Source organism: Macrobrachium nipponense, chromosome 2, assembly GCF_015104395.2.
Source record: "Macrobrachium nipponense isolate FS-2020 chromosome 2, ASM1510439v2, whole genome shotgun sequence".
Lineage (NCBI taxonomy): Eukaryota > Metazoa > Arthropoda > Malacostraca > Decapoda > Palaemonidae > Macrobrachium > Macrobrachium nipponense.
The window spans coordinates 100,057,547-100,084,730 of record NC_087201.1 but is presented as its reverse complement, the minus strand read 5'-3'; the positions used below and the strand labels follow the sequence as shown (position 1 = coordinate 100,084,730).

Sequence of the window (27,184 nt, the reverse complement as noted above, 5' to 3'; positions counted from 1 at the left end):
ACTTCAGTGAATGAGGAATAATAATCAACAATGACTAGATAATTTCTTCCAACAATCTCAAACAAATCTAATTCAATTTTATTCCAGGGTCTGCCTCCATCATCAACATCCATCAACGATTCCTTCTGGTTTCGAGGTTTATACTGCTGGCAAATGTCACATGAATTGACCATTTGCTTTATTTCTTTCGACATCCCTGGCCAGAATATTACATCTCTTGCTCGTCGCATCATGCTATCGTAACCAAGATGAGCTACATGAAGTTTCGTTTTGATGGAATTTCGTAATTTACTAGGAATCAGTATACGAGTTCCCTTTAGAATGATGCCGTCTTGATAACTCATGGAATCTCTAAAATCGAAGTAAGGCTTTAATACTTCCGGAATTTTGTCTTTGGCGATCAAGGCCATCCTTTCCTTGATTACAGACAATAATTCTTTGCAGCTCTTCGTCGTTTGTGGTGGCGTCTCTTACTTCCTTTAAAATTGAATCGGGGTAATTTTTCAGTGAATCTATCATCCTTACCAATGTGTCTATTTTCCTCTTTGGGGCAGGCCCTGCTAAGGGTATCAGCTAACAATAGGCTTTTTCCGCTTTTGTACTGATATTCGACGTCGTACCGGTTCAAAAACCTCATCATTAAAACTTGTAAACGCATTGGAGCTTGAACTTAATGGCTTTTCGAGGATTGAAGAAAGAGGCTTATGGTCATTAGAACAATAACACGTCGCCCAAAGTATACTGGTCAAATCGCTCTAAACCAAAAACCAAAAACAGCAAGAACTTCTTTTTCAATCTGAGCCCAGTTACGTTCGTTTCCAGCTAAGGTCCTTGATGCGTATTCTATTGGACGTCCTTCCTGCATAATGACTGCACCAATACCATCCTTGCTGCTGTCAACCTGCAATACAAGCTTCCTTACTTTGATCAAAATAAGCTAGAACTGGTGTACAGGTGACCTTTTCTTTGATCACTGAGAAAGCGCGATTGCACTCATCATTCCATTCAAACTTTGAGTTCTTTCTTGTCAGCTCTCGGATAGGTTCTAAATCATCAGCCAGATTGGGTAAAAACCTTGATAGATATTGCACCATTCCACAAAACCTCCGAATTCCTGAAATATCGGTAGGGGCAGGCATTTCTTTAATGGCCTTTACCTTATTTTCATCACCGTCACACCGAATGATGTTTAAACGATGTCCCATGAAACGCGATTTCGTTTTTTTCTATAAACAGATTTCTCTTCATTTAGTTTGATCTTTTTTTCTTGACAACGCTTCTGTAGTGACTGAAGATTTTGTTCGTGATCACGCATTGCGTCGTGTTCCTCATTTCCAAAACCAACGACCACAATATCATCAGCTACACAGTATACACCCCGAAGCCCCTCCAATGCCTCATTTAATTTTCGCTGAAATATTCACTGCTCACCTTCAGCCCGAAAGGTAGACGAGCCATCGATATCTACCGAAATGGGGGTAATCATTGTTGTTAACTTGCTGGATTCTTCATCCAGTCGTATATGCCAAAAAGCCTCTTGAACATCCAGTTTGCTAAATATCTTGGCATGTTTTAGACTTGGCAGTATATCCTCCAAAATTGGTAATTTGTAATATTCCCTTTTAAGAGCTTTGTTGAGTGGCTGAGGATCGATACTATTCTTAACTTCCATTTGTTTTTTGAACGACTGCCATTTGACTAACCCAGTCAGTTGGTTCAGTCTCCGGAATTAAAACTCCTCTTTTCACAAGAGAGTGTAACTCTTTTTGAACCTTTAATTTTAATGCAATGGGTAAACGTCGGCACGGTAATATTCTTGCTGGTAATGTAGAATCTACATTAATTTAACCTCTCCAAGGTCACCAAGGTCGCTCATCATCATGGTCTATGTCAATTTTTGATACAAATGCTTTACCGTTTGACAAACACGAATCCCATCTCTTGACATGTCTTTGACCCAAGTAAACACATTAGGTCATTTGAAACCACAATGAAGGTTACACTTCTAATTTCATCATTTTTGGGGTTCTTCACATTCAATGTCGTCTCGCCAATGGGCGAAAGCTTGGATTTATTCCACATGGCGAGTTCACAGACGTTGGTCGCACTTGATCCATCCCTTTGACATACCTTTGACATATTGCATTCACGTCAGCACCCGTATCCAAATGAAATCTAACCTCGGTATCGTTTACATTAACAATGCAGTTAATCTATTTTGAATTTTTCATTGCAACCGGTGCCATCCACATGTAATGATCGTAGTCTCATCTGCCTCTTTGTTCTTCTCTTTAACAATTTTAACTGTTTTCTTACACACAGCCTTGAAATGGTTTCTTCCTTTACATGCTTTCACAGACTTTTCCCCATGCTGGGCATTTGATTTTTCAAATTCATGCTTATACCCACAAAAATCGACACTTCGGCATACCTGTCCATATTTTTTGAGTCCGTAAAATCCTTATTGAAGGAACCATCTGTAGTTTTGGTTCTCCAATTGTTTCACCTTATTAACATTTCTCAGAACCAACTTCGCACATCTCTTTAGCACAATTAACGGTTGCTTCATAAGCCAAACATATCTCGACAGCTTTTTTCTAAATTTAAGTTTCTTTCTCGAAGTAGCAGCTCCTGTAGTTTCCCTGTCACTGAAAACACAATTTTATCCCTTATCATTCGCTCTTTTTCTTGAAAATTACATTTATCGGCCTGAACCTTGAGTTCTATCAAAAAATGAATTAAATGGCTGTTTTGTAGTAATTTTCCAAAACCTGAAGGACTGTAACACTTCTTCACTGGTACGAGGACAACAATACTCTTCTAATCTCCTAATTACATCATCAGGATTATCTTTCTGCTCCTCTGTTTTCAAAATTAAACTGGTCAAATATTTCTAACCATTTGTGGTCCTGCGCAATGGAGTATAATTGCAACCTTCGTTTTCTTGGGTTTAGAACTAGCTCCGCTTGCTGTCATATAGATGTCCACTTGTCTCCTCCATTTTTTGAAAGTATCAGCAAGATTATCATCCAAGGGGTCTAGTGGTGGAGGCAAACGAAACACAGATTCAGCCATTTTCTTCAGGAAAACACGTTTTGTAGCAATGGTCTTCTTTCTTCTTTTTTTTCTTTTGGATTCTTTAAATAACCGCTGCCACCATGTGAATTTCCTTTGGTTAGAAATATAAAACTCCAGAAACTGCGTGCTGTGCTTTATTCCTATTCCTTAGAATTTCTATATACACTGACTAACTTTTATTTACAGTTTTATAGTTAAGTAAACAAAAGATAAATATCATACGAGTAATGTTACAATAGATTGGATATTTACAGTAGAGTAGTTAAGTTGTTTTCAGATAACGTATGTACACAAACAACTAAACAAGTAGTTAACATAAACACAAATGACAAATTTTCTAAGACAATTTGTATTTTTCATAGCTAAAAACCTGAGGTCTCAACATTGCACTGCTCACCTCCAACTCCCCCTCTGTCTTCTTAAGACATCCTGGGTTGGGGAAACAAAACAGACAAACTCAACAGGTTAAATCTCCTGGCCTGAATGGGATTCATCCAAGAGAAATTAAAAGAGTTAAAGGAGAAGATAGTTCCTCACTCATATAAACTCTACAAAAAAAAGTGCAGAACAACAAAAGGCTCCAAAAGTATGGAAACTAGGTAATGTGCTCCCAATTTACAAAAAAGTTAAAAGAGAAAAGCCTGGAAATTATAGACCAATCTGTCTAACGTCGGTCGTTTGTAAGATTTTTGAGTCCATAATTGTAGATCCAGTTGTCAATCACATTGATAAAACTTAGTAAACAGCCAACACGGTTTTAGACAAAACAGATCCGGCCTATCAAACCTCTTGGAGTTTTTTTCATAACATTCTTGGTATTTATGACAGTAGTAGATACATATACCCTATTTAGATTTCCAAAAGGCCTTTGTCAAAGTTCCACACAATAAACTTATGACAAAAGTTAGAGCTTTAGGTATTGTAGGAGAAATAGCTGACTGGATCGAAGACTGGCTAAGTAATAGAAAACAAAAAGTTATAATAAATGGTGAAGAATCAGAATGGGCAGATATGACAAGCAGAGTTCCACAGGGTTCTGTCCTTGGCCCACACTTTTCTTTTATTTTCATTACGTAATGACATTGATGTAGGCTTAACTAGCAGGATAGCCAAATTTACAGATGACACTAAACTAGGTGCAAATGCAGCAGACCCAGATACAGTGGAAAGTTTAAGAAATGATCTAAGAAAAATAGTGGTAAAAAAGAAGGCAAATGCCTTTAAATCTGGATAAATGTAGTGTTACAAATAGGAACTAACACCCCTCATACCAACTACATGTTGCTTGAGATTGATGTAAATAGTGTAGATCAAGAAGAGGACGTTGGAATCATTATTACCAAGGACTTAAAATCCACAAAACAATGCATAAAAGCTGAAAAGAAGGCACAGAAACTAGTGGGATACTTAAAGAAGCAGTTGCTGCAGCTCTACACATCAGTAGTTAGACCACATCTTGAATATGCGGTACAGTTTTGGTCACCAACGCTAAGAAAGGACATAAATAGACTAGAAGGGATACAAGCAAGAGCCACAAAGTTAATTCCACCCATCAGGCAAATAGGTTACCAAGTACGACTAGAGAGCCTGAACATGCATGACCTAGGAACACAATGATTGCCAGGACAACCATTAGAGACATTCAAAATACTGAAAGGCATAACAAAAGTACACAGTAACCTCTTCAGAGTAAATGAAAAACCAAGAAATAATGGACGGAAACTAGAACTAAAGAGATACAACACGTCCCATTGTGGGAACTTCTTGACATACAAGGTATGTGACACATGGAATAAACTGCCACCAGAATTTGTAAACAGCAGTAGTGTGGAAGAGTTCAAAAGAAAGCTGGACAAAATCATTAGAACACTGAATGAATTGTAAAACCTACTCCTAGAGATAAATGAGCAGATGATTTCTCCACAGATGGACTTTATAAGTCTTTGAGACGTCCTAATTCTTGTAACTTCTTGTAACCCTCTCTCTCTCCATGTTAAGTTTGGGAATAAAACTGTATTTTGGTAGAACATGAGTTTCGTCTAGCCATTGTTTATTTGAGCTATGACATGAAAGAGAGGGTTAGGAAATGTGAACAACTACTTGGTGGACTCCAATGAACAGGGATGACTTTGTTGATTTTAAAGGTAGGTTGTTTCTTGTTCGTTGAGGTTTAGGATTTTTGTAATAGAAGAAGCCAGGAGAAGGATAATATGTACCTATATGATAAACAGAAAAATCTGTGAATAGGTGATGCTGTTAATCCAGAACTGCAAATAGGTGAAGGTCGACTGTATGGCTTTCTTCAATGGATATCTTTGATTATGTAAAGACAAGGCAGTCTGACATGCTTAACTCTGCAATACCACAGTGTTCTAGTAAACTACTCATTAACTTGTGCATTTGGTTATTATTATTATAAAGGATTAATTTATCCAGGCTCTTCTCGGGCTGGTTTTCAGGAATTGTAAATTGACATTATATTTAGACTACTGGTTTTACTTAGGAACATGCTGATTCTATTAAATAAGAAATCTTTACCTTCAGCAAGAATGTCATTTAATGTTGAGTTTTGAAAATACAAGCTTCTTTGATGGTTCTAAATTGGATGATCAACTAACAAGTGTTGGACAGTCATTGGTGTTTGGCATGCACTACATTTCATTGGGTATGAATGTAGTTTTGACATCAAATGACCATGTGAAAATCTAGTATGGCCTATACTTAGTCTTGTTTAAATAGAAACTTCTTTAGCTATTTCTTTTTGAGATGATGACATCCATGAATGAACTTCACCTTTTATATTTCTCAGTTTGTTTGTAGTTGGCACTGATGTCCAATCTGTTTGCCAGCCTTGATAGAGGTTACCCAAGTCTGACACTGGGGTGTGTCATTGTTGATGGAATAGTGCAAGCCAATTTGGCAACTGTATCTGCTCTTTCGTTTTCTTCAATTCCCACATGAATGCTGTTCCAAGCAGTAATTGTATTAATGATTTGACTTTAATTTTAAGTGTTCCTGCCTTAAAAATAATTCACTTTTTTCTTTTAAAGGGAAACACAGTTGGAGGAGATTTCCATGAGTTACGAACCATCATAGAAAATGTGAAAGACAAGACAAGAATTGGTGTTTGTCTTGATACATGTCATGCGCATGCTGCAGGTAAATTACATTAGCCATAACTTTTATCTTTAATGACATTCATTATTCATGAATTTGTATTCAATAGTTAACCCTACCATTCACCTATGGCATCATTGGTAGTACCTTCAAAATGTTGGATATCTATATTCGAGATAAATAAAAAGAAATTAAGGGAGGGTAATATTGACATTTTCTTTTGAATTAGTGAATTAGTATTCTTTATGTAGTATCAGTGACAATGAAGAAGGGCTAATGGTTCTAATCCAGCAGAGGAAGTGGTGGGTTTATGATAATGTAACTCATGATAAGTGTAAAAAAAAATAAATATGTCAAAGAAAGGGTCATGATAAGTGTAAAAAATAAGTCAAAGAAAGAAACCAAGTACAGGCAGTCCCCGGGTTTACGACGGGGGTTTCCGTTCTTGAGACGCGTCGTAAGCCGAAAATCGTCGTAAGCCGGAACGACGCTTCGGAAATATGTCTTAAACTAATAAAAAGTTATAAAAAACCTTACTGTAATCCTTTGGTTTACACTACATGTTGTTTTCCGTAGTATTATGTACAACCTGGAGTTATTTTCATAAAAGAATGCTGGTTCTTCGAAGGTAAAAACTATTGCAATCCTCCTGGTGACACTACATTCTTGAAGTTTTATGTACAACCTGGAGTGATTTTGCAAAATCTTGAGGGCTACAAGAACAGCTGATTACTATTTACGTATCATATAGACTAATAAAGTAAATGTTATCTTTAAATAGGCTTATTTATTAGTATCAACAAAACATTTCCTGCCATGAGTCAGAGGCCGTTTAATGAAACGAACACTTCTCTGTCCTATCTGTTCAGAATATAAACGTTACGTCAATCCCTGAGACCATTGTTGCCAAAGCGTCTCATCTCTCTCTCTCTCTCTCTCTCTCCTCTCTCTCTCTCTCTCTCTCTCTCTCTCTCTCTCTCTCTCTCTCTCTCTCTCTCTCTCGTCTCCTTCCTCCTCTCTCTCCTCTCCTCCCTCTCCTCCTCTCTCTCTCTTACCTCTCTTCTTTCTCTCTCTCTCTCTCTCTCTCTCTGATCAAATTACATTGGAAACTTGACATACGATTGCCCTAATATACGAATGTTTTGAGATACAACAGAAAATTTGCGAAAATACAAGCTTTGATATACAACGAATATTTGAGATACGATTTTGCGATGAGTGTTAGTTGTATAGGCGACCGATAAATGGCGTTCAGTCTGTTTGTTGGTGCTGCATGTTAACACGTCGTTGTTTAGTTCGTTGTATTTGCGCCTATTTTTCGTGTTATTTTGTCTATTTTATTATTAACCATGGATCTCAAAGCTAAAGACAAAGCAGGTGATAAGAAAAAACCCAAGAAAATGATTTCGATGGAAGCAAAACATGAAATTATAGCAAAGCATGAACGTGGCGTTCGTATCGTCGATTTGGCAAACGAGTATGGTCGAAATCCTTCTACAATATCCACGATCATCAAGCAGAAGGAAGCTATAAAAACCCCCGAGACCATTGTTGCCAAAGCGTCAATCTCTCTCTCCTCTCTCATCCATTCTCCTTTATCCCGTCCTCCCTCTCTCTCTCTCTCTCTCTCGTCTCCTTTTCTTCTCTTCTCTCCCCGCTCTCTCTCTCCTCTCTCTCTCTCTCTCTCTCTCTCTCTCTCTCTGATCAAATTACGTACTGGATAATGTCTCTCTTTGGATACTTCGTTTTGCCAAATATTGAGGGCTACAAGAACAGTTGATTACTATTTACGTATCATATAGACTAATTAAAGTAAAACGTATCTTTAAAATAGGCTTATATTATTAGTATCAACAAAACATTTACTGGCATGAGGTCAGAGGCCGTTTAACGAAACGAACACTTCTCTGTCCTTAACTCGGAGCGTCGGAAGAGCTCTCTCTCTCTCTCCTCTCTCTCTCTCTCTCTCCTCTCTCTCGTCATCTCTCTCTCTCTCTCTCTCTCTCTCTCTCTGATCAAATTACTGGATAATGTCTCTCTTTGGATACTTGGAATTTGCGTTGTAATCTAACCAGAAACTTCGTTTTGTTATATTACTGGAAACAAGCAAGGATTTTTTTCATTATTTGCGCTTTTGGACTGTTATATGTAAACTAGTATGTATTCATTCGCTCGGAAACTAGTTCCGCATATGAGGCGTCACTAAAAAAACATAGAAAAATACAACATAAAAAGTGTCGAAAATCATCATAATCTCAAAATTTTTGTTGTAATCTAACCAGAGACTTATTTTTATTAATATACTGTGCTAAACTATAAAGGATTTTTATCATAAGTATGCGTTTTTTAAAAGCGTCGTTAACTCGAGCGTCGGAAGCGTCAGCGTCGTACCTCGGAACAAGCGTCGTAACCCCAGGACGGATTTTTCCATTGAATATTTAAGAAAAAGCGTCGTAACCTCGGAACGTCGTAAGCCGGAACCGTCGTAACCCGGGGACCGCCTGTATTTTGATATAGCAGTATTTTCATCTTAATAGCTGCTGTTTACTTTTTTAATAGAATTCAAGAAATTTTATCTTTGTGAGATTGCAAACAATTTATTATTGAATTGAAAAGTTACATTAAACATTCTTTAAAATAATAATTTCATAAAGAACATGCTAGTATTGAAAACTTTTTAAAAAATTGCATGTGATGAATATTTTCTAAAGATGTTATTTGATCAAATTCTTTGTTGACATTTTGCATAGGATATGACCTTGGTACTGAGTCTGGCTTTGAAAGATTTATAGAAGACTTTGGTAAGATTGTGGGGTGGCAGTTTCTCCGAGGGCTACACATTAATGACTCTAAAGGTAATGAAATTAACATTAATTAAGTAGTAGATTTTTCATTGTTTCTTGCTTAAAGGTCTTTATCAGCCATAATATGACAAATTTTCAATCAGTTTGTATTTTTCATAGCTAACAAACCATCCGGCTGAATGTAGGGATAAATTCTCTGGTGCTAGTTGGAGTTTGGTTAAACATAACACAAGAAATTAGTGGCAATAGGCACCAGCCAATAGGGAGTAGGAGTAACATGACCTGCTTTACCTGTACTATACATCTTCATACCAGTTTCCTTCTAGCCCAGGAAAGAATCGGGGGATGGCTTGAGGTGGGCCATATATGTCAAGAGGAAATTTATTTAAACTTTGCCATTTGTTCATATACAGAATAAACCTTGGTCTTAATGTAAGGATGACTTACTCTTGGAGGGATGATGATAAAGTTTGAGAACCAACTGGAGGTCCAGACCACTGGTGCTCACTTTCTGACCATAGGAAGGAGTCATAAACCTCTGATATGTTGAGCATAGGATACTGAACAGCCAAACATCTAGGCTAATAAACTATAAAATACATATCTAATATCTATATTGCCTTGATGATGGTAAAGTAATGTTGGAGACGACAAAACTTGTTAGCCACCAGTTTTGTTTGTTGCCATTTCTCCTCTCCCCTTGTAAGAGAGAGGAATGGGACTTGCTTCTAAAAAGAATTTGTGTTGTGTAGGAAGAAACATATAAAACTTTATACGTACTACAATGGAAGCTAGCTCACTTGCATCTAACCAGCTCCAGCATAGTACTGTGATGAAATTATTCAATCTACTGCCTCCCAGTAGAGAAAAAAAGAAAGAGAAAGGAAGAAGACTTGTCATCTCATTCACTCTGACTTTCTTATCCAACATCATAGGTAAGATACTAAACTGTCCTGCCAGGAGCACTCGATGAACCACATAATTTGTTGAACAGCCACCACTAGACCCAAGGAAAAAGTGTCCAAGAACACACTAGTTTTACCCGAAGAAAAGTACAGTGGACCCCCCATATTCGCGCTCTCCAAATTCACGGACTCGTGCATTCATGGATCTTTCTCTGGAACATATCCCTGCTATTGTTTGCAGGAAATTCGCTTATTCGTAGTATTTTTCTGTGAAAAATATTTTCACATTCCTTTTTTTTCTGAATTTCATCATGAAATGCACTTTTTGTGATAAAACTTGAAAAACTAGGTATAAACATTTGTGTGGGTTTTTCTTGAAATTTAACTAACAAAGTAGTCTGTTTTAAGCCTTTTTATAGGGGTTCTGTATGACTTCGATATCATATACAAGAGGTGGGCTGTGACCACACATATACAGACTCATTCCGGGAGTCATTTGTGATACAAGAATGACCAGCAAATCAGTGTCTGTACAAATCACATCAATTGGCTTTGATTCTGACCTCATAAGTGTTAATCCAGTTGTAGCAATAAAAAAATTGGCATCAGCCTCTGTGTGTTTAGTGCTTATTCTTTGATGTTCAAACTTCCTTCAGATCACTTTAATCAGTGGTGACTTGTTTGCCAGGAAAGATGTTTGTGTTGTTACTCTTCATTTCCTCATCAAAAAGAAGTTCTCTTGTGACAGTCTTTGATGACCGTTGTTGTTTAGCTATTTTGGTTGAATCCTTGATGCCATAACCATCAAACTGTGTCTAATCCAAATGGTTTTGAATATACGACACATATACTAGGTAGACTTCTCCATATGTTGAATTTGGAGGTCGGATAACAGCATGAAGACTGTAACCACCATCTATGACGAAGATGCTCTTCTCTGGAAATTCTGTGAGTGGTTCCACTTTTGACTTACGGAGCTGGCCAAGCACATTCTTTGATGTTTTTCTCATCAGGCCTACACTATATAAATATGTTGGTTTTGGTGTGCCAATTCATATGACAATTTTCAATATCAGGAGTGCTCTTAATAACACAGGTTATTCTGTTAAATAACAATATGGGATTAACAACAACAGATTGCCTATGGATTGTGATTGTGTTCATACTACCACTTATGTTTATGACTTGATCACTGCACTTCAGCTTTACATCAGAGAACACTTCCATCTATTAAGGGCCGCGGCGACACCGATTTTCGAGAGATTATTGAATTTTAGTTATTGGTATAAACATGTCCTGAAGTATTATTGCAAAAAAAAAAATTTTTTTAAGGTGGGTTATTTTACATATTTGTTCAGTGCATCTACTAGCCTGTGAGTGGCATTGAGCGAATAATTGTTACAAAATGTCTATATGACTTTTAGGTAGTAGTGAGAAATATACTTTTCTCTCCTACTAGAATATACATTACCCAAGGTAAAAACTGGCTTTTTCTTTCAAAAATATCATATCAGAGCAAATATGTATCTTATGTATCTGGATATTGCCTCGTGATATCGCCCTCTGAGTGACATTGAACCACAAACTGTCACTCAATGTTATTATGATTGCAAATATTGAAGTAGAAAGTTGAGAAATATATGTGTGTCCCACTAAAATACCCATTTTCTTCAATAAGGACTGGTACGTTCTTTGCAAAAAAAATGAAATGATTTATATATATATCTATGTATCTTGATATTTTGAACTCATCATCATCGTATCGCATGTGTACGATACCAACAAGCACTGCCAGTCCCCGGCTTACGACGGGTTCGGCTTACAACCTTCCGAGGTTAAGGCGCTTTTCAATTATATTCTTCAGAAATTATTTCCAGGGTTACAACACCTACAACGCTCATCTGGCAGAAGAAATATGACACCAAAAATGCAAAATAATCAATATTTGAAGGTATTTTTGATGAAAAATGCAATAAGAATGCAGTTTACATAGTTTTGAATGCACCCAAAACATTAAAAGTAAGGTTTTCTTAGGATTTTTGATGATGTTCTGGCTTACAACGATTTTCGGGTTACAATGTGTCTCAAAAACAGAACCCCTGTCGTAACCCGGGGACTGCCTGTATACATATGATATTTTGTATGTCTTGACATATTTTTTATTATGCATTGTCAGAAATATGCAATTATATAATCGTAGGTAACGGTACATAATAGCGTCATATTTACCCATTAATGTTCACGTATTGTGAGTGTGTTTTGGTGAGGCAAAGCTCTTGTACTGTATGACAAATTTTCTGCATTTCCTTACCCGATTTTCATCACTTCTTGAGCATTATCACATATACTATTTACAAACTGCCAAGAATCAAGAGAAGCGTCATCCGTCTGAGGGAGAAATATGAAAGACTGCGTGCCGGAGGAGAAGGAACCAAAGCATCTCACCTGGGATATCGACAATGGCTGATTTATGTAAGATTTGTTTTCTTTCACGATAACTATTTTTCAAAGTAATGATAATGATTACATTAGAACAGCAAACTTCATTTTACTACAGCGAGTTGTCATCCGACTTATGATTTGTGTAGGGTTACGTGCAGTTTTGTTTATCATAGCTGTTCAGCATTTGTTTACTTTATCCTCATTGTTTATTTGTTTAGAATTTGCCCCTCCAATATCTAAATGGGAAACAGAAAGCGTGTACCTACAATGATAGCATATATAGGTTATGAATAATAATGTAGACGGTTATATAGGTTATGAATAAAAATGTATACAGTAGTGCCTCAGTTTACGAAATTAATCCGTTCCGAAGCGGTCTTCGTAACCTGATACAGGCGGTCCCCGGGTTACGACGGTTCCGGCTTACGACGTTCCGAGGTTACGACGCTCTTTCTTAAATATTCAATGGAAAAATCCGTCCTGGGTTACAACGCTTGTTCCGAGGTTACGACGCTGACGCTTCCGACGCTCCGAGTTAACGACGCTTTTAAAAAACGCATACTATGATAAAAATCCTTTATAGTTTAGCACAGTATATTAATAAAAATAAGTTTCTGGTTAGATTACAACAAAAATTTTGAGATTATGATGATTTTCGACACTTTTTATGTTGTATTTTTCTATGTTTTTTAGTGACGCCTCATATGCGGAACTAGTTTCCGAGCGAATGAATACTACTAGTTTACATATAACAGTCCAAAAGCGCAAATAATGAAAAAAAAATCATTGCTTGTTTCCAGTAATAATAACAAAACGAAGTTTCTGGTTAGATTACAACGCAAATTCCAAGTATCCAAAGAGAGACATTATCCAGTAATTTGATCAGAGAGAGAGAGAGAGAATAGATGATGGAGGATAGAGAGAGAGAGAGAGGAGAGGCGTCTTCCGACGCTCCGAGTTAACGACGCTTTTAAAAAACGCATACTATGATAAAAATCCTTTATAGTTTAGCACAGTATATTAATAAAAAATAAGTTTCTGGTTAGATTACAACAAAAATTTTGAGATTATGATGATTTTCGACACTTTTTATGTTGTATTTTTCTATGTTTTTTAGTGACGCCTCATATGCGGAACTAGTTTCCGAGCGAATGAATACATACTAGTTTACATATAACAGTCCAAAAGCGCAAATAATGAAAAAATCATTGCTTGTTTCCAGTAATAATAACAAAACGAAGTTTCTGGTTAGATTACAACGCAAATTCCAAGTATCCAAAGAGAGACATTATCCAGTAATTTGATCAGAGAGAGAGAGAGAGAGAGAGAGAGACGATTCAGAGAGAGAGAGAAGAGGAGAAGAGAGAGAGGGAGAGAGAGAGAGAGAGAGAGTAAATGCCCGTAAATGTTTTTGTTGATACTAATAATATAAGCCTATTTAAAAGATACGTTTACTTTATTAGTCTATATGATACGTAAATAGTAATCAACTGTTCTTGTAGCCCTCAATATTTGGCAAAATCGAAGTATCCAAAGAGAGACATTATCCAGTACGTAATTTGATTTCAGATAGAGAGGAGAGAGAGAGAGGAGAGAGAGCAGAGAGACGGAGGAGTGAGGAGTGAGACTATGGAGAGAGAGAGGAGAGAGACGAAGGAGAGGGAGGAAGAGAGAGAGAGAGAGACGCTTTGGCAACAATGGTCTCGGGGGTTTTATAGCTTCCTTCTGCTTGATGATCGTGGATATTGTAGAAGGATTTCGACCATACTCGTTTGCCAAATCGACGATACGAACGCCACGTTCATGCTTTGCTATAATTTCATGTTTTGCTTCCATCGAAATCATTTTCTGGTTGTTTTTTCTTATCACCTGCTTTGTCTTTAGCTTTGAGACCCATGGTTAATAATAAAATAGACAAAATAACACGAAAAATAGGCGCAAATACAACGAACTAAACAACGACGTGTTAACATGCAGCACCAACAAACAAACAGACTGAACGCCATTTATCGGTCGCCTATACAACTAAACACTCATCGCAAAATCGTATCTCAAATATTTCGTTGTATATCAAAGCTTGTATTTTCGCAAATTTTCTCTTATATCTCAAAACATTCGTATAGGGCAATCGTATGTCAAGTTTCCATTGTAATTTGATCAGAGAGAGAGAGAGAGGAGGAGGAGACGAGAGAGAGAGAGAGAGGAGAGACGCTTTGGCAACAATGGTCTCGGAGATTGACGTAACGTTTATTTTCTGAACAGATGGGACAGAGAAGTGTTCGTTTCATTAAACGGCCTCTGACTCATGGCAGGAAATGTTTTGTTGATACTAATATATAAGCCTATTTAAAGATACATTTACTTTAATTAGTCTATATGATACGTAAATAGTAATCAGCTGTTCTTGTAGCCCTCAAGATTTTGCAAAATCACTCCAGGTTGTACATAAAACTTCAAGAATGTAGTGTCACCAGAGGATTACAATAGTTTTTACCTTCAAGAACCAGCATTCTTTTATGAAAATAACTCCAGGTTGTACATAAAACTACAGGAAACAACATGTAGTGTAACCAAAGGATTACAAGTAAGGTTTTTATAACTTTTTATTAGTTTAAGACATATTTCCAAGCGTCGTTCCGGCTTACGACGATTTTCGGCTTACGACGCGTCTCAAGAACGGAACCCCCGTCGTAACCCGGGGACTGCCTGTATTTTCATATCCAGAACAACATTTTACATGTAAATAGCCTAATTCGTTCCAAGCCCTATAAAACTCCACAGTAAATTTTATAATAAGGCTAAATTGAAGAGTAAACAATGAAATACACCAGTTTGGACCATTCAATACCTAACCTAAGTGTTATTGTACCTGTAAATAAAGTGTATTAGTGTACAGGGTACAAGAAATACTGTACATACATGTATGTACATATGTAGTAAAATGTGGAACCTTACCTTTTGAGTGAGGCGATGTCCAAAAATGGTGACAGAGGAGGAGGACAAACGGCAGAAAACATGAAACTTAACTTTATTTATGATACACATTACAAAATGGCAGAAAACATTGACACTAGAAAGCATCCTCTTCATTCCGTGAACTTCAGCAACATTCTTGGTACCCATGGCTAATAATATAAGTAATTAAGTTCACACACAATACGATAAAGTAACTTACAGTACAACGTAAGCAAAGTTGCTAACACGAATTTACGTTAACGAATGAAATCTATGTGAACGAACGAACAAATTCCACGTGTATGTAGCTGCATGATGGGATAGAGGCTGATCAATAGGAGAGCAGGATCTTACGGCGGTAACTAGCTTCTGGAACCAATGGGAGGGCGGGAGGATGGTGGCGAGTCTACTGAGTTGGCGGTGCACTTGTTTTAAAATTGTTCTCGGTGGCCCGGTCGAATCTCGGACTTTACAGTACACCCTTTCGTAACCTAAATTATTTTCGTACACAGAAGCAAAAAAATCTTTGTCTTTGCCTTCGTAACCTGGATTTTTTGTATGTAGGGACTTTTGTATGTAGGGGTATGACTGTATTGATAGGATATATTGTTATTGGTTATGAAGAAAACTTATTTTTGTATAATAAGAGTAAATGTTATGGAATGATTACAGTGGTACCTCAGGATATGAAATTAATCTGTTCCGAGGCGGCCTTTGTGACTTGAGCTTTTCATATCTTGAACTGCATTTTACGTGTAAATTGCCTAATTCGTTCCAAGCCCTACAAAAACACCCCAGTAAATTTTATAATAAAGCTAAATTGACTAATAAACAATGAAATACAACAATTTGGACCATTCAATACCAAACCTAACCGTGACTATACCTGAAAATAAAGTGTACTAGTGTACAGGGTACAAGAAATACGTACTACAAATATGTACTACATAGTACTGTAAATAAAGTGTATTAATGTACATGGTATACAAGAAATACTGTATGTATATACATACGTATGGAGTAAAATGTGGAACCTTACCTTTCGAGTGAGGCTATCTCCGAAGTGGCGACAGAGGAGGAGGATAAACGGCAGAAAACTTGCAGGTACACTTAACTTTACGAAGCACATTAACAAATGGCACAAAACCTTAACACTTAACTTTACAAAAAACTTAAAATTAATTTTTTTTTTCTTTCTTTCTTTTACAAAATTTCAATTTCTTCACCACTTTCAACTTTCTGTTTTTTTGTAGTATCACTTGCATCTTCCTGTTTGCTTACTCCTACTAAAGGCCTCTTTAAAAAATAACTATCCAAGGAAGATTGCTTTTGCCTGCTTTTGACAATGTTCCTAAAACGACTCAGGCAAACGTCATCGAACTGCGCAAGTATACGACCTGTGTAAGCCTTTTCAGGGTGTCTTTTCTATGAATGATTGCACCTTATGAAAGGCAGCTGGAGCATCCTTAATTTCTGCCATTGTCATAGGGTCGTCCTCCTCCTCCTCGCCGCTGCTAGAGAACTCTTCTTCAGCGACGTTATGTTGCATGGCCTCCAACTCCTTCAGGTCATCTGTCGTAAGCTCCTCTTGGTGCTCCTCGAGAAGGTCATTGATGTCGTCCTCATCGACGACCAGCCCCATGGACTTGCCGAGTGCAACAATCTCGTCAAGATCTGGTTGCGAAACAGTTTCAGGATCGTCAACTGTTTCTGAATTTGCACCAGCTTTGCCCACGTCGAATCCCTCGAAGTCTCGGGCGGATACGGCATCAGGCCAGAGTTTCCTCCACGAAGAATTCGAGGTTCGCTTTGAAACCTCCTGCCAATCTTGATCGATGAGTTGGATGCATATTATGATATCGAAATGCTCCTTCCAAAATTCACGCAAGGTGAGGTTTGTGGTATCGGTGATGTCGAAACATCTCTTGAAAAGATGTTTCGTATACAGCTTCTTGAAGTTCGATATCACTTGCTGGTCCATGGGCTGGAGGAGAGGGGTGGTGTTAGGCGGAAGATAAAGAATCTTGATGAAAGAATACTCCGCTAGGATATCTTCCTCGAGGCCAGGTGGGTGAGCAGGGGCATTGTCCAACAACAGCAGACATTTCAGAGGGAGGCGCTTCTCTTCAAAGAATTTCTTCACTGTCGGGCCGAAACACAGATTTACCTACTCCGTGAACAAAAGTCTCGTTACCCAGGCTTTCGCATTAGCCCTCCACATCACTGGAAGCTTCTCCTTTAGCACTTTGTGGGCCTTGAAGGCGCGAGGAGTCTCCGAATGATAGACAAGTAGGGGCTTCACCTTACAATCCCCACTGGCGTTGGAACAAAGTGCGAGCGTAAGCCTGTCTTTCATAGGTTTATGCCCGGGTAGCTTCTTCTCTTCTTCCGTGATGTACGTCCGACGAGGCATTTTTTTTTTCATAAAAGGCCAGTCTCATCACAGTTGAAGACTTGCTGAGAACTGTAGCCTTCGTTGATTGTCATCTCGTCGAACATCTTAATAAAGGCTTCGGCCGCTTTCGTGTCCGAGCTGGCAGCCTCCCCATGCCACACCACCGAATGGATGCCAGTCCGTTTCTGGAATTTTTTAAGCCACCCATGAGAAGCCTTGAAGTCTGGGGTTGGCGTCATGTCTCTTCTCCTCTGTCGTCTTCGGCCTGGGCAGTCAAATCACCGAAAATAGCGCTGGCCTTGTGGGAGATTGCCGTCTCCGTTATCGTATCGCCAGCGATTTCTTTGTCTTTTATCCAGGCAAGAAACAGCCTCTCCATCTCATTGTGCACACTGCTCCTCTTGTTGGACAAAATAGTCATGCCCTTGGAAGGTTTAGCTGCTTTGATGGCTTCCTTCTGCTTAAGGATGGTGCCTATCATCGACGGATTTTGGCCCTATTCCTTAGCGATCACACTCAGCCGCATGCCAGCTTCATACTTCTTAATTATCTCCATCTTCGTCTCCATAGAAAGCATTCTCTTCTTTCCGTGAACTTCAGCAACTTTCTTTGGACCCATGACTACGTATACTATATGTAATTAAGTTACGTAGTATACTAAAGTTCTCGCACAACACGATAAAGTAGTATAAGGAAATCACTAACACAAATTTACGTTAATAAACAAAATCGTATATGTGAACAAATGAATTCCGTGTGCGTGCATAAATGCTGGTGCAAAGCAGTGGGCAAAGGAAGCCTTTACGTAGAGCACGATGGGAGAGATGCTGACCAATAGGAGAGCAGGATCTTCTGGCGGTGATTAGCATTAGGAACCAATGGGAGAGCGGGAGGATGGTGGCGAGTCTACTCAGTTGGTGGCGCGAGTTTTAAAATTGTTATCGGTGGTCCGGGCGAATCTCGGGACTTCACAGCATTAACCTTTCTTAACCTGAATTATTTTCGTATGTAGAGCCAAAAAAAATCTTCGTATTTGCTTTCGTAACTTGAATTTTTTGTAAGCTGGGACTTTCGCATGTTGAGGTACCACTGTACATGTAATTTAGCAGTAAAATTTATAACTATCGTAACTTTGGATATAGTTCAGGCTCATTATTGAGCAGACTGCGGTGAGAGTTGATATATATATATATATATATATATATATATATATATATATATATATATATATATATATATATATATATATATATATATATATATATATTTATATATACAGTGGGGCATCGCTTATTCATGGATCAGTATTCACGGATCCAGTTAATCACGGGTTTTTTCTTGGACCGTTTCTCATGTTACATCACTGGTATGAATCGCTGCATCACGGGTTTGTTGTGTTGCGTATGCGATGTTTTTCGGTAGGCTAACCCTCGGCCGTGGTCCGATAACTACCAACATTCATTTAAAGACTCATATAATGATATTAACTGACAATAAAGGTAATAAAACCATTCTCACCTAATATATTAGTCCTATCTTCGAAATGAGTAGCCTATTCAAGGTTTATGTACAACGTTCATTGGTAGGCTAAGCGTAGTTGCAGTGCGATAACCACCAACGTACACAAACACTTCACATTATGATATTAACTGACAATAAAGGTAATAAAACCATTCTTACCATATATATTATAGTCATATCTTCATAATAAATAGCCTATTCAAAGAATAATTCCACATCATTGCACTCAACTTATCGTCGGAGTGGCCAGCCACAAAATGTAAGCATATACCTTTACGTACGAAAATGGTTTATGTATACGGTTGCGTTCAAAGCGACATTTTTTGTTTGATAAACTTTTAGAAATTTTAATAGTAGTGGTAGTGTAATTACAGTAGTAATAACATTAAGGCTAAAATTAATTCGAACTTCATTATTATTTTGGCAGTATTCGTATATAACTTCTCTGAACAATGAAGTCATACAAACGCTATTTGTCATAGATTATCGTAAGTATTGCTGTTTGTTATTGGCGACGAAGCGTAAAACGAAATACATAAAAGCACATTTTTTACCTTACATATTATCGTCATATCTTCATAATAAAAAGGCTATTCGTGGAGTAATTCCATATCAGTGAAATCAATATTATCTATGCGAGGCCAGCCAGCTGACAAAATGTATGTACGCATATGAAAATCAAATTATGGTAGCGTTCACAGCAAGATTATCTTTCGAAATTTTTATAGTACTATTCATGCTACGTAGTAATAATGTTTGGAATATACGTAACATTAATTTTCAATACAAAATATCATCGTTATTTTGGTAGTGAATAATAGTTTAGAATTATCATACATACACTGCATTGTTATCGGTTTGTGGCAGTGATAAAACAACCAAAATAACGTTCTCCTTTAAAGTCGTCATAATCTTCATAATAAAAAGGCTATTCGTGAGTAATTCCATATCAGTGAAATAAATTTTATCTATGCGAGGCCAGCCAGCTGACAAAATGTAAGTACGTATATGAAAATCAAATTATGGTAGTGTTCACAGCAAGATTATCTTTCGAAATATTTATAGTACTATTCATGGTACGTAGTAATAATGTTTGGAATATATGTAACATTAATTTTCAATACAAAATATCATCGTTATTTTGGTAGTGAATAATAGTTTAGAATTATCATACATACACTGCATTGTTATGGGTTTGTGGCAGTGATAAAACAACCAAAATAACGTTCTCCTTTAAGTCAACGCGTTTAGGAAAAACATGACATAGAATCGACTTTGCGACTTCGTTCACTTTGATATTTTTAACGATACAATAACTATCATTTGTACTACTAAAACCATCTTAACGATACAATAACTATCATTTGTACTACTAAAACCATCTTCACATAAGTAATTTTTCGTAAGATATGTGTTGTTGCAAAAGCTAGCTTATACATAAAAGGCTTTTATAATTTAAGTCATCTTAGATATACATATGTACCTAAAACTCATTGTGGGGAAATTTACTACTGTTTCCTCGGATATTGAAATACTTTAGCATCATTCAAACACTTTAATAATATAATGCATAAATACTAGGCTATACATATTTACATGGTATACAAATACTACATACAGTTATATACACAGGTGGAACCGGGTTTTGGGTTGGGGGGGGGGGTGCGTCTAATGATATTTGCAATAAAAAAAAATGGTGTATGTTAGAAAACAAATCCTGAAAGCTGTTAAGTATAGCACAGACCTTAATCTTTCATCACAAACCCTAAACCTATCCCTGAACTAAACCAGCTAACCTAACAAACCCCCCTAACCTAACCTAGAACGACCCCAGTCTCAGACCCTAGACCTACCTAAACCTACCCCCTAATCTAGCTAAAACCAGGCTAAATAACCTAACAAACCCCCCTAACCTAACCTAGAAGGACCCCGGTCACAGACCCTAGACCTACCCCTAAACTAAACCAGCTAACCTAAAACAAACCCCCCTAACCTAAACCTAGAATGAAACCCGGTCCAACCAGACCCTAGACCTACCCCAATCACCAGCTAACCTAACCATCCCACCTAACCTAACCTAAAAGCAGTGTCCTTCCTAGCTCCTTCCTTACCTACCCGGGGGGGCTTCGCCCCTTCCTGCGACCCCTCCTTTAACCCGGGCTAAATTTTAATATATATTTTGCTAAGTCACTTCTTACCTTAAATGGAACCTGACGATGAAGATATGGAAGGTTGTGGTTGAGCCTCTTGTGAATCATCTATACCTATGGGAACACGTTGTGCCTCAGATTGTGGAGGATACAATTGGCTGGCTGTAATAAAAAAATGATGGAGCAGCTCCTCCTCGGCGTATTTGTGTATAAAAATAAATCTTGATAAATACTGCCTGAAGTATTCACAATGGTTACCAGGCCGTTGTATCCACTCCAAAGACGTTCAATATTTTGCGTATGGGTGTCGGGGTTTGAAGGATCCACAAAATTTTCTGTATGGTTAACAGTACAGTGATCGTATCCGAGAGACTGCAGAGAGTTATAAGGCCCCCACTTGTCACTAACAACAATGCTGCCACGTTTAATGTACTTCTGAATTAAAGGGATGAGGGTAGCTGCATCACGCTTCCGTGGTAATGGGTCGATTAAAGGCACAATAAATTATTTTTTGGACTGCCTCTCAATACCCCCGAACACCCATATGTCACTCAGAGGCCTTCCACGGTCATACTTACGTTTTCCAAAATGAGATTCGTCAATCTCAACGAGTACACCATCACCACCAATAGCCTCTTGATTGTCGAAATTATATTCAGTCACTTCTGAACAAAAGCTTCTCCAGTCTACACTAGTAGAAGGAGATATACTAAGGCCCTTAATAACAAAATGGTGGTCCCAACAGTTATGCAACCAATGATTAACAAATAAAATTAATTTCCACGGGGGAAGGTGGGACCCGTGAAGAAAGGTTCCCTTATAGTCACTAACACTATAATTACACATACGTCTTTTCCTCGTTTTAGGTATTTTTACTGATTTTGTACAGTACCATAAATGCCTATCCTCACGGAAAAGTAAAGGTGAATCACATTTAGCACACTTAACACTTATGGGTAATACTGAATGCTCTCTAAGAAACCTATTCACAACCTCTGGAGTACCATTATAACTTCCATGAAATCGAGCAATCACCTCAAAATACAAATAGCGACATATATTGCACACCTGCACCGGAGGATCCATGACAGTTAAGTAACGAGAGTGCTGAACGTATAGAGACCTGTAGGTTTCAAAATCGAAAACAAACGACAATCAGGCGTTTCTCCCACAATGAAATAGGAAAAAAACAAAATACTATCGGTTACAATGGTATATTGCACGAAAAACAGATCCTTGGGATAAGAATGAGACACAAAATGAATCGTCCAATATTTCCGTAAGCCTTTCCTTACGATAGTTTCTACAAAAAATTTCATAACAATGGGGCCAGGAATGAATGATAATTTGATTAAGGGTGAACATTGTCATAGACAAAAACAAATTATAAGGGAAAAAAATAGCCAACGATAACTCTTGAAAAAAAAAAACTAATTTCATTGGAAGAACGACATTACTAGCAGGAAGCCAATAATAACTCTTGAAAAGATCCCAGTAGTATTTTGATTGGAGGAGCGACATTAGTGGGAGGAGGAAATGCGCATTCAAGCAAATATTGTCACATTACGCAATGGGGAGGAGCCAAGTAAGATGAAAACAGATATACAAACTAACAAGAGCTACCTTGCGTGCCCATGGAAAGATATACACTAAACTTAGAAAAAGTCAAGACCTTCAATACCTCAAATATTTTTTTTCTCTGTAAGTGTGCATTAGCGACAATAATGTATTGAGAAGAAGTGTTTTGTTATCACGTGCTTTACTCGGGAAAAATATTAATATAATAGATTTCCCATAATGGTTGAAACTGTAATAATACCGAGTTTTAGCTTACAATTGCAGTTTTCGACCATTTCGGACAAGTTAAAGTTGACCGAATGTCGAAATTTTTATATATATATTTTTTATATGCAATTATTGCAAAAATGAGAAAAGCTACAACCTTCAATTATTTTTTTTTTGTATTCATGAATTTGCGCACATTTTCATATATGAAACTCTATAAAATGCCTAATGTGAAAAGGAACAAATATTAGGAGAATGCGACGTATGCATTTCGGAGATTTGCGGCCGCGAATCCGCGTGTGGAGGGAAAGAAAGTTTTTTTTTTAAATTCACCATAAATCTAAATACTGTGCTAAACACTTCAAATTTGTTTCAAAATGAAGATAAATGACTGTATATTACTAGATTGTAAGAGTTTTAGCTTACAATTGCGTTTTTCGACTATTTCGGTAGAGTCAAAGTTGACCAAACGTGGTTTTTTTTCTATTTATCGTGATTCATATGCAAATATTTCAAAAAAGAGAAAAGCTACAACCTTCAATCATATTTAGTTGTATTTTACATGAAATTGTGCACATTTTCATATATAAAACTTTATGTAATGGCTAATTTTAAATGGTGCAAACATTTCGACAATCGCACGAAAAAATTTCTGATTTTTTTCGGAAGAGTTACTGCGCGGACGTAAGGAAAATGTTTTTTTTTTTTTTTTTTTTTTTTTTTTTTTTTTTTTTTTTCATAAATTCACCGTAAATCGAAATATTGTGCTATAGACTTCCAATTCATTGCAAAAAGAAGGTAAATGATTGAATATTACTAGAATATAAGAGTTTTAGCTTACAATTGCATTTTTCGACCATTTCGGTAGAGTCAAAGTTGACCGAAGGTTGAAATTTTTGCACTTATCGTTATTTATAGAAAAATATTTTCAAAAACGGATAAAAGCTACAACCATGGGTTGTTTTTAGTTGTATTGTGCATGAAATTGCGCACATTTCCATATATAAAACTTTATGTTAACGGCAAATTTAAAATGGTGCAAACATTAGGACAATCGCATGAAAAAATTTATCGGAAGAGTTACCGCGCGGATGTAAGGAAAAAGTTTTTTCATAAATCGAAATATTGTGCTAGAGATGTCCAATTTGTTGCAAAATAAAGGCAAATGATTGAATATTACTAGAATATAAGAGTTTTAGTTTACAATTGTGTTTTTCGACCACTTCGATAGAGTCAAAGTTGACCGAAGGTTGAAATTTTTGCACTTATCGTTATTTATATGAAAATATTTCAAAACTGATAAAAGCTACAATCATGAGTATTTTTTTTTTATTCTACTTGAAATTGCGCACATTTTCATATATAATACTCCATGTAACGGATAATTTAAAATGGTGCAAATATAATGTCAAAGTGACAAAATAATTTTTGAGATGTGTCACTGATACTTTTTAGTGCGATAAAGGAATTCGCGCTTGCGCGCCTGCGTAACGATTGTAAACAAAACAACGCCTTGATCCGTGAACTCCCAGCATCCCCCAAGGCGCATGATTCAAAGTTTTCGGCTGGTAGGCCTATAAGTTTTTTTCCGCGAATTAAAAAAAAAAATTTTTAAGTCGACATATAATACGTCGAATCGGCATACGGGAGACATTTTGACTCGACGTTTAATACCTCCAATTGGCGTAAGAGGGTTAATCAATCGTTGCACATTTAATCGAATTTAACACTTGTGATTCAATTTGCATTTACTTAGAATTCTTTTCAAGTTTTAGTGTTGTTTAGCACTTAAGAATTAATTTCCAATTTTTAGTTATTACTAACACTTTTGAATTTTGATTATATTAGTAAATTTTCTTGAATTTTGTGATAAATTAATTTTGATTTAATTTTACTTAATTAGTTCAAGAATTAATTAAACTTTGCTTTTTTTTAAGTATCAATAAATTTCCCCGATATTGTGAATTTCACTTATAATATTAAGTTTGATAATAAATTTTTGAATTTGAAATTTTTATAAGTGTTTTCTTTTTCACCAGTATAATTATGATTAGTTTAGGTAGAAACATAGAGTGGTAATTGAGCTGTTTTCCTTCAATTTACTTGAAGTGAGTTAGAACCAGGGAAGTACTTAAACTTCTGGAATCAGGGAAATACTTAAACTTTTAAGTTGTTATTGGAGGGATGCCCTTTAATTAATTTAATTGCATATGAGATTACCTCACACCTGTTTTAATGAACTTGGTCTGATTTTCTTTAATACTGGTAAGTTGTTTAAGGGATCACTGTTGCCTTTACAGTATTCAGTCGTTTAGTACCTGTGATGAAGGTTCAGGTGTCTGGCTTTTGTGAGGTACCAATTTAATGATTGTTAATTGTAGTAACCAGATACTTGGCACTTCATCACTATATATATATATATATATATATATATATATATATATATATATATATATTTATATATATATATATATATATATATATATATATATAATATATATATATCCTTATCATTGGGCCTATATTAGGGCCTATACCACATCCTACGAAACACACGCACACGGACACGCCTTGCGGATCCCATAGCAACCGAGCGTGCCTCATGAACCAATCATGTGATCTCTGAAATGTTGTCAACCTCAGACCGTATGGTCACCTAGTCTGGCTGTTTTTCATTTCACCATTCTTCGAGGAGCCAAGCACTTATACCTAACTAAGCGCCCCTGCCTCTAACTGGAAAAAGCTGAGATTAACAATTCACCACCACAGTGTAGTTTTATTTATATATATATATATATATATATATAGATATATATATATATATATATATATATCTAATATATATATTAGATTATATTATATATTATATATATATATATATATATATATATATATATATATATATTATAGTGAGCTCATTTCCTTTTTCTTCTATCTTCTATTTCAAATTATAAAAATTTATTCTACTATAAATGATATTGCATCATCATCATGCCATTTATTATACCCTTTATCAGTAATAACAAATTCATTTGCAAAATTTATATGAAAATATATGTGAATTTTGGGTCAATTATAGAAATCTAGAAATCACATTCTTATTTTTTATTATATTATAAATTTTGTGGCATATTTATCATATGACAAAATAGTTTTAGTACAAAAATCAGCCTTCTAACTATCAAAGTTCCTCATTCCTTTACAAATATTACATAAAGATATATATATATATGTGAATTTAAGGTAAAATATATTACTCAAAAAATCACATTTCTATTCACTTGAGCATACATTTTTATGCTAAATTTTACATTGAAATCTAAATTTAATATTAAATGCTTTATGCTCTTATTAATTTTGTCAAATATGGTTATCATTAAACTATATATTGTAAATAAGAAAAATTAATGCAGTAGGCCCTCGAATATAAGTATAAACTAGGTAATCTGTCAGTTTGCACTAAGAGAGAGCATTTGTTCAACAAACGATACAAAATTTTCTCAAACATTTCCTTCAAAAAACTGAATGTTCAACACGAAACTTTCGACAAATGAGGTACCACTGTATATATGTGTGTGTGTGTTTTGTATAAGATTTTTATATAACATTTATAAGTGTGAATTTTAGGTAAAATCTAGTAATCAAGAAATCACATTTCTATTCACTTGATTACATTGTTTATTTCAGGGCTTATTTCCTATATGACAGAATAGTTTCAGTGCAAAAATCAGCCTTCTAGTTGGTATATTTTCGTAATTATTACAAAATAATCATAACTGTTTTCTTTTGCCATTTTCTCTAAACTGTTTTTTCAAAAAGAAGTTCTTATAACTTTAAGGAGACCGACCCAAATTTGATAAAACTTTCACAGAGTGCCATATAACTATATTTCTTGATTTTCAAGGAGCTAAATTGATTTTTGATTAATGCTTTTGTTTTGGCGTATTATTTTCTAAAGTTGACACCATTATTTCTTTCAAATGCAAAACAAATTAATTTAGAGCTTGAGCTTCTAAAAAATTTTCTTTGAAA

At 36.2% G+C, this 27,184-nt stretch overlaps 1 protein-coding gene across 1 annotated transcript in view; it reads left to right on the top strand.

Moving 5' to 3' along the window:
• LOC135220845 (probable endonuclease 4) overlaps positions 1-27,184 on the top strand; it is a 333,180-nt gene that overhangs the window by 265,373 nt on the left and 40,623 nt on the right. Inside the window, exons 7-8 of the mRNA XM_064258405.1 lie at positions 6,129-6,237; positions 8,946-9,050. Coding sequence (XP_064114475.1) covers positions 6,129-6,237; positions 8,946-9,050 — 214 coding nt within the window. The remainder of the gene's footprint in view (positions 1-6,128; positions 6,238-8,945; positions 9,051-27,184) is intronic.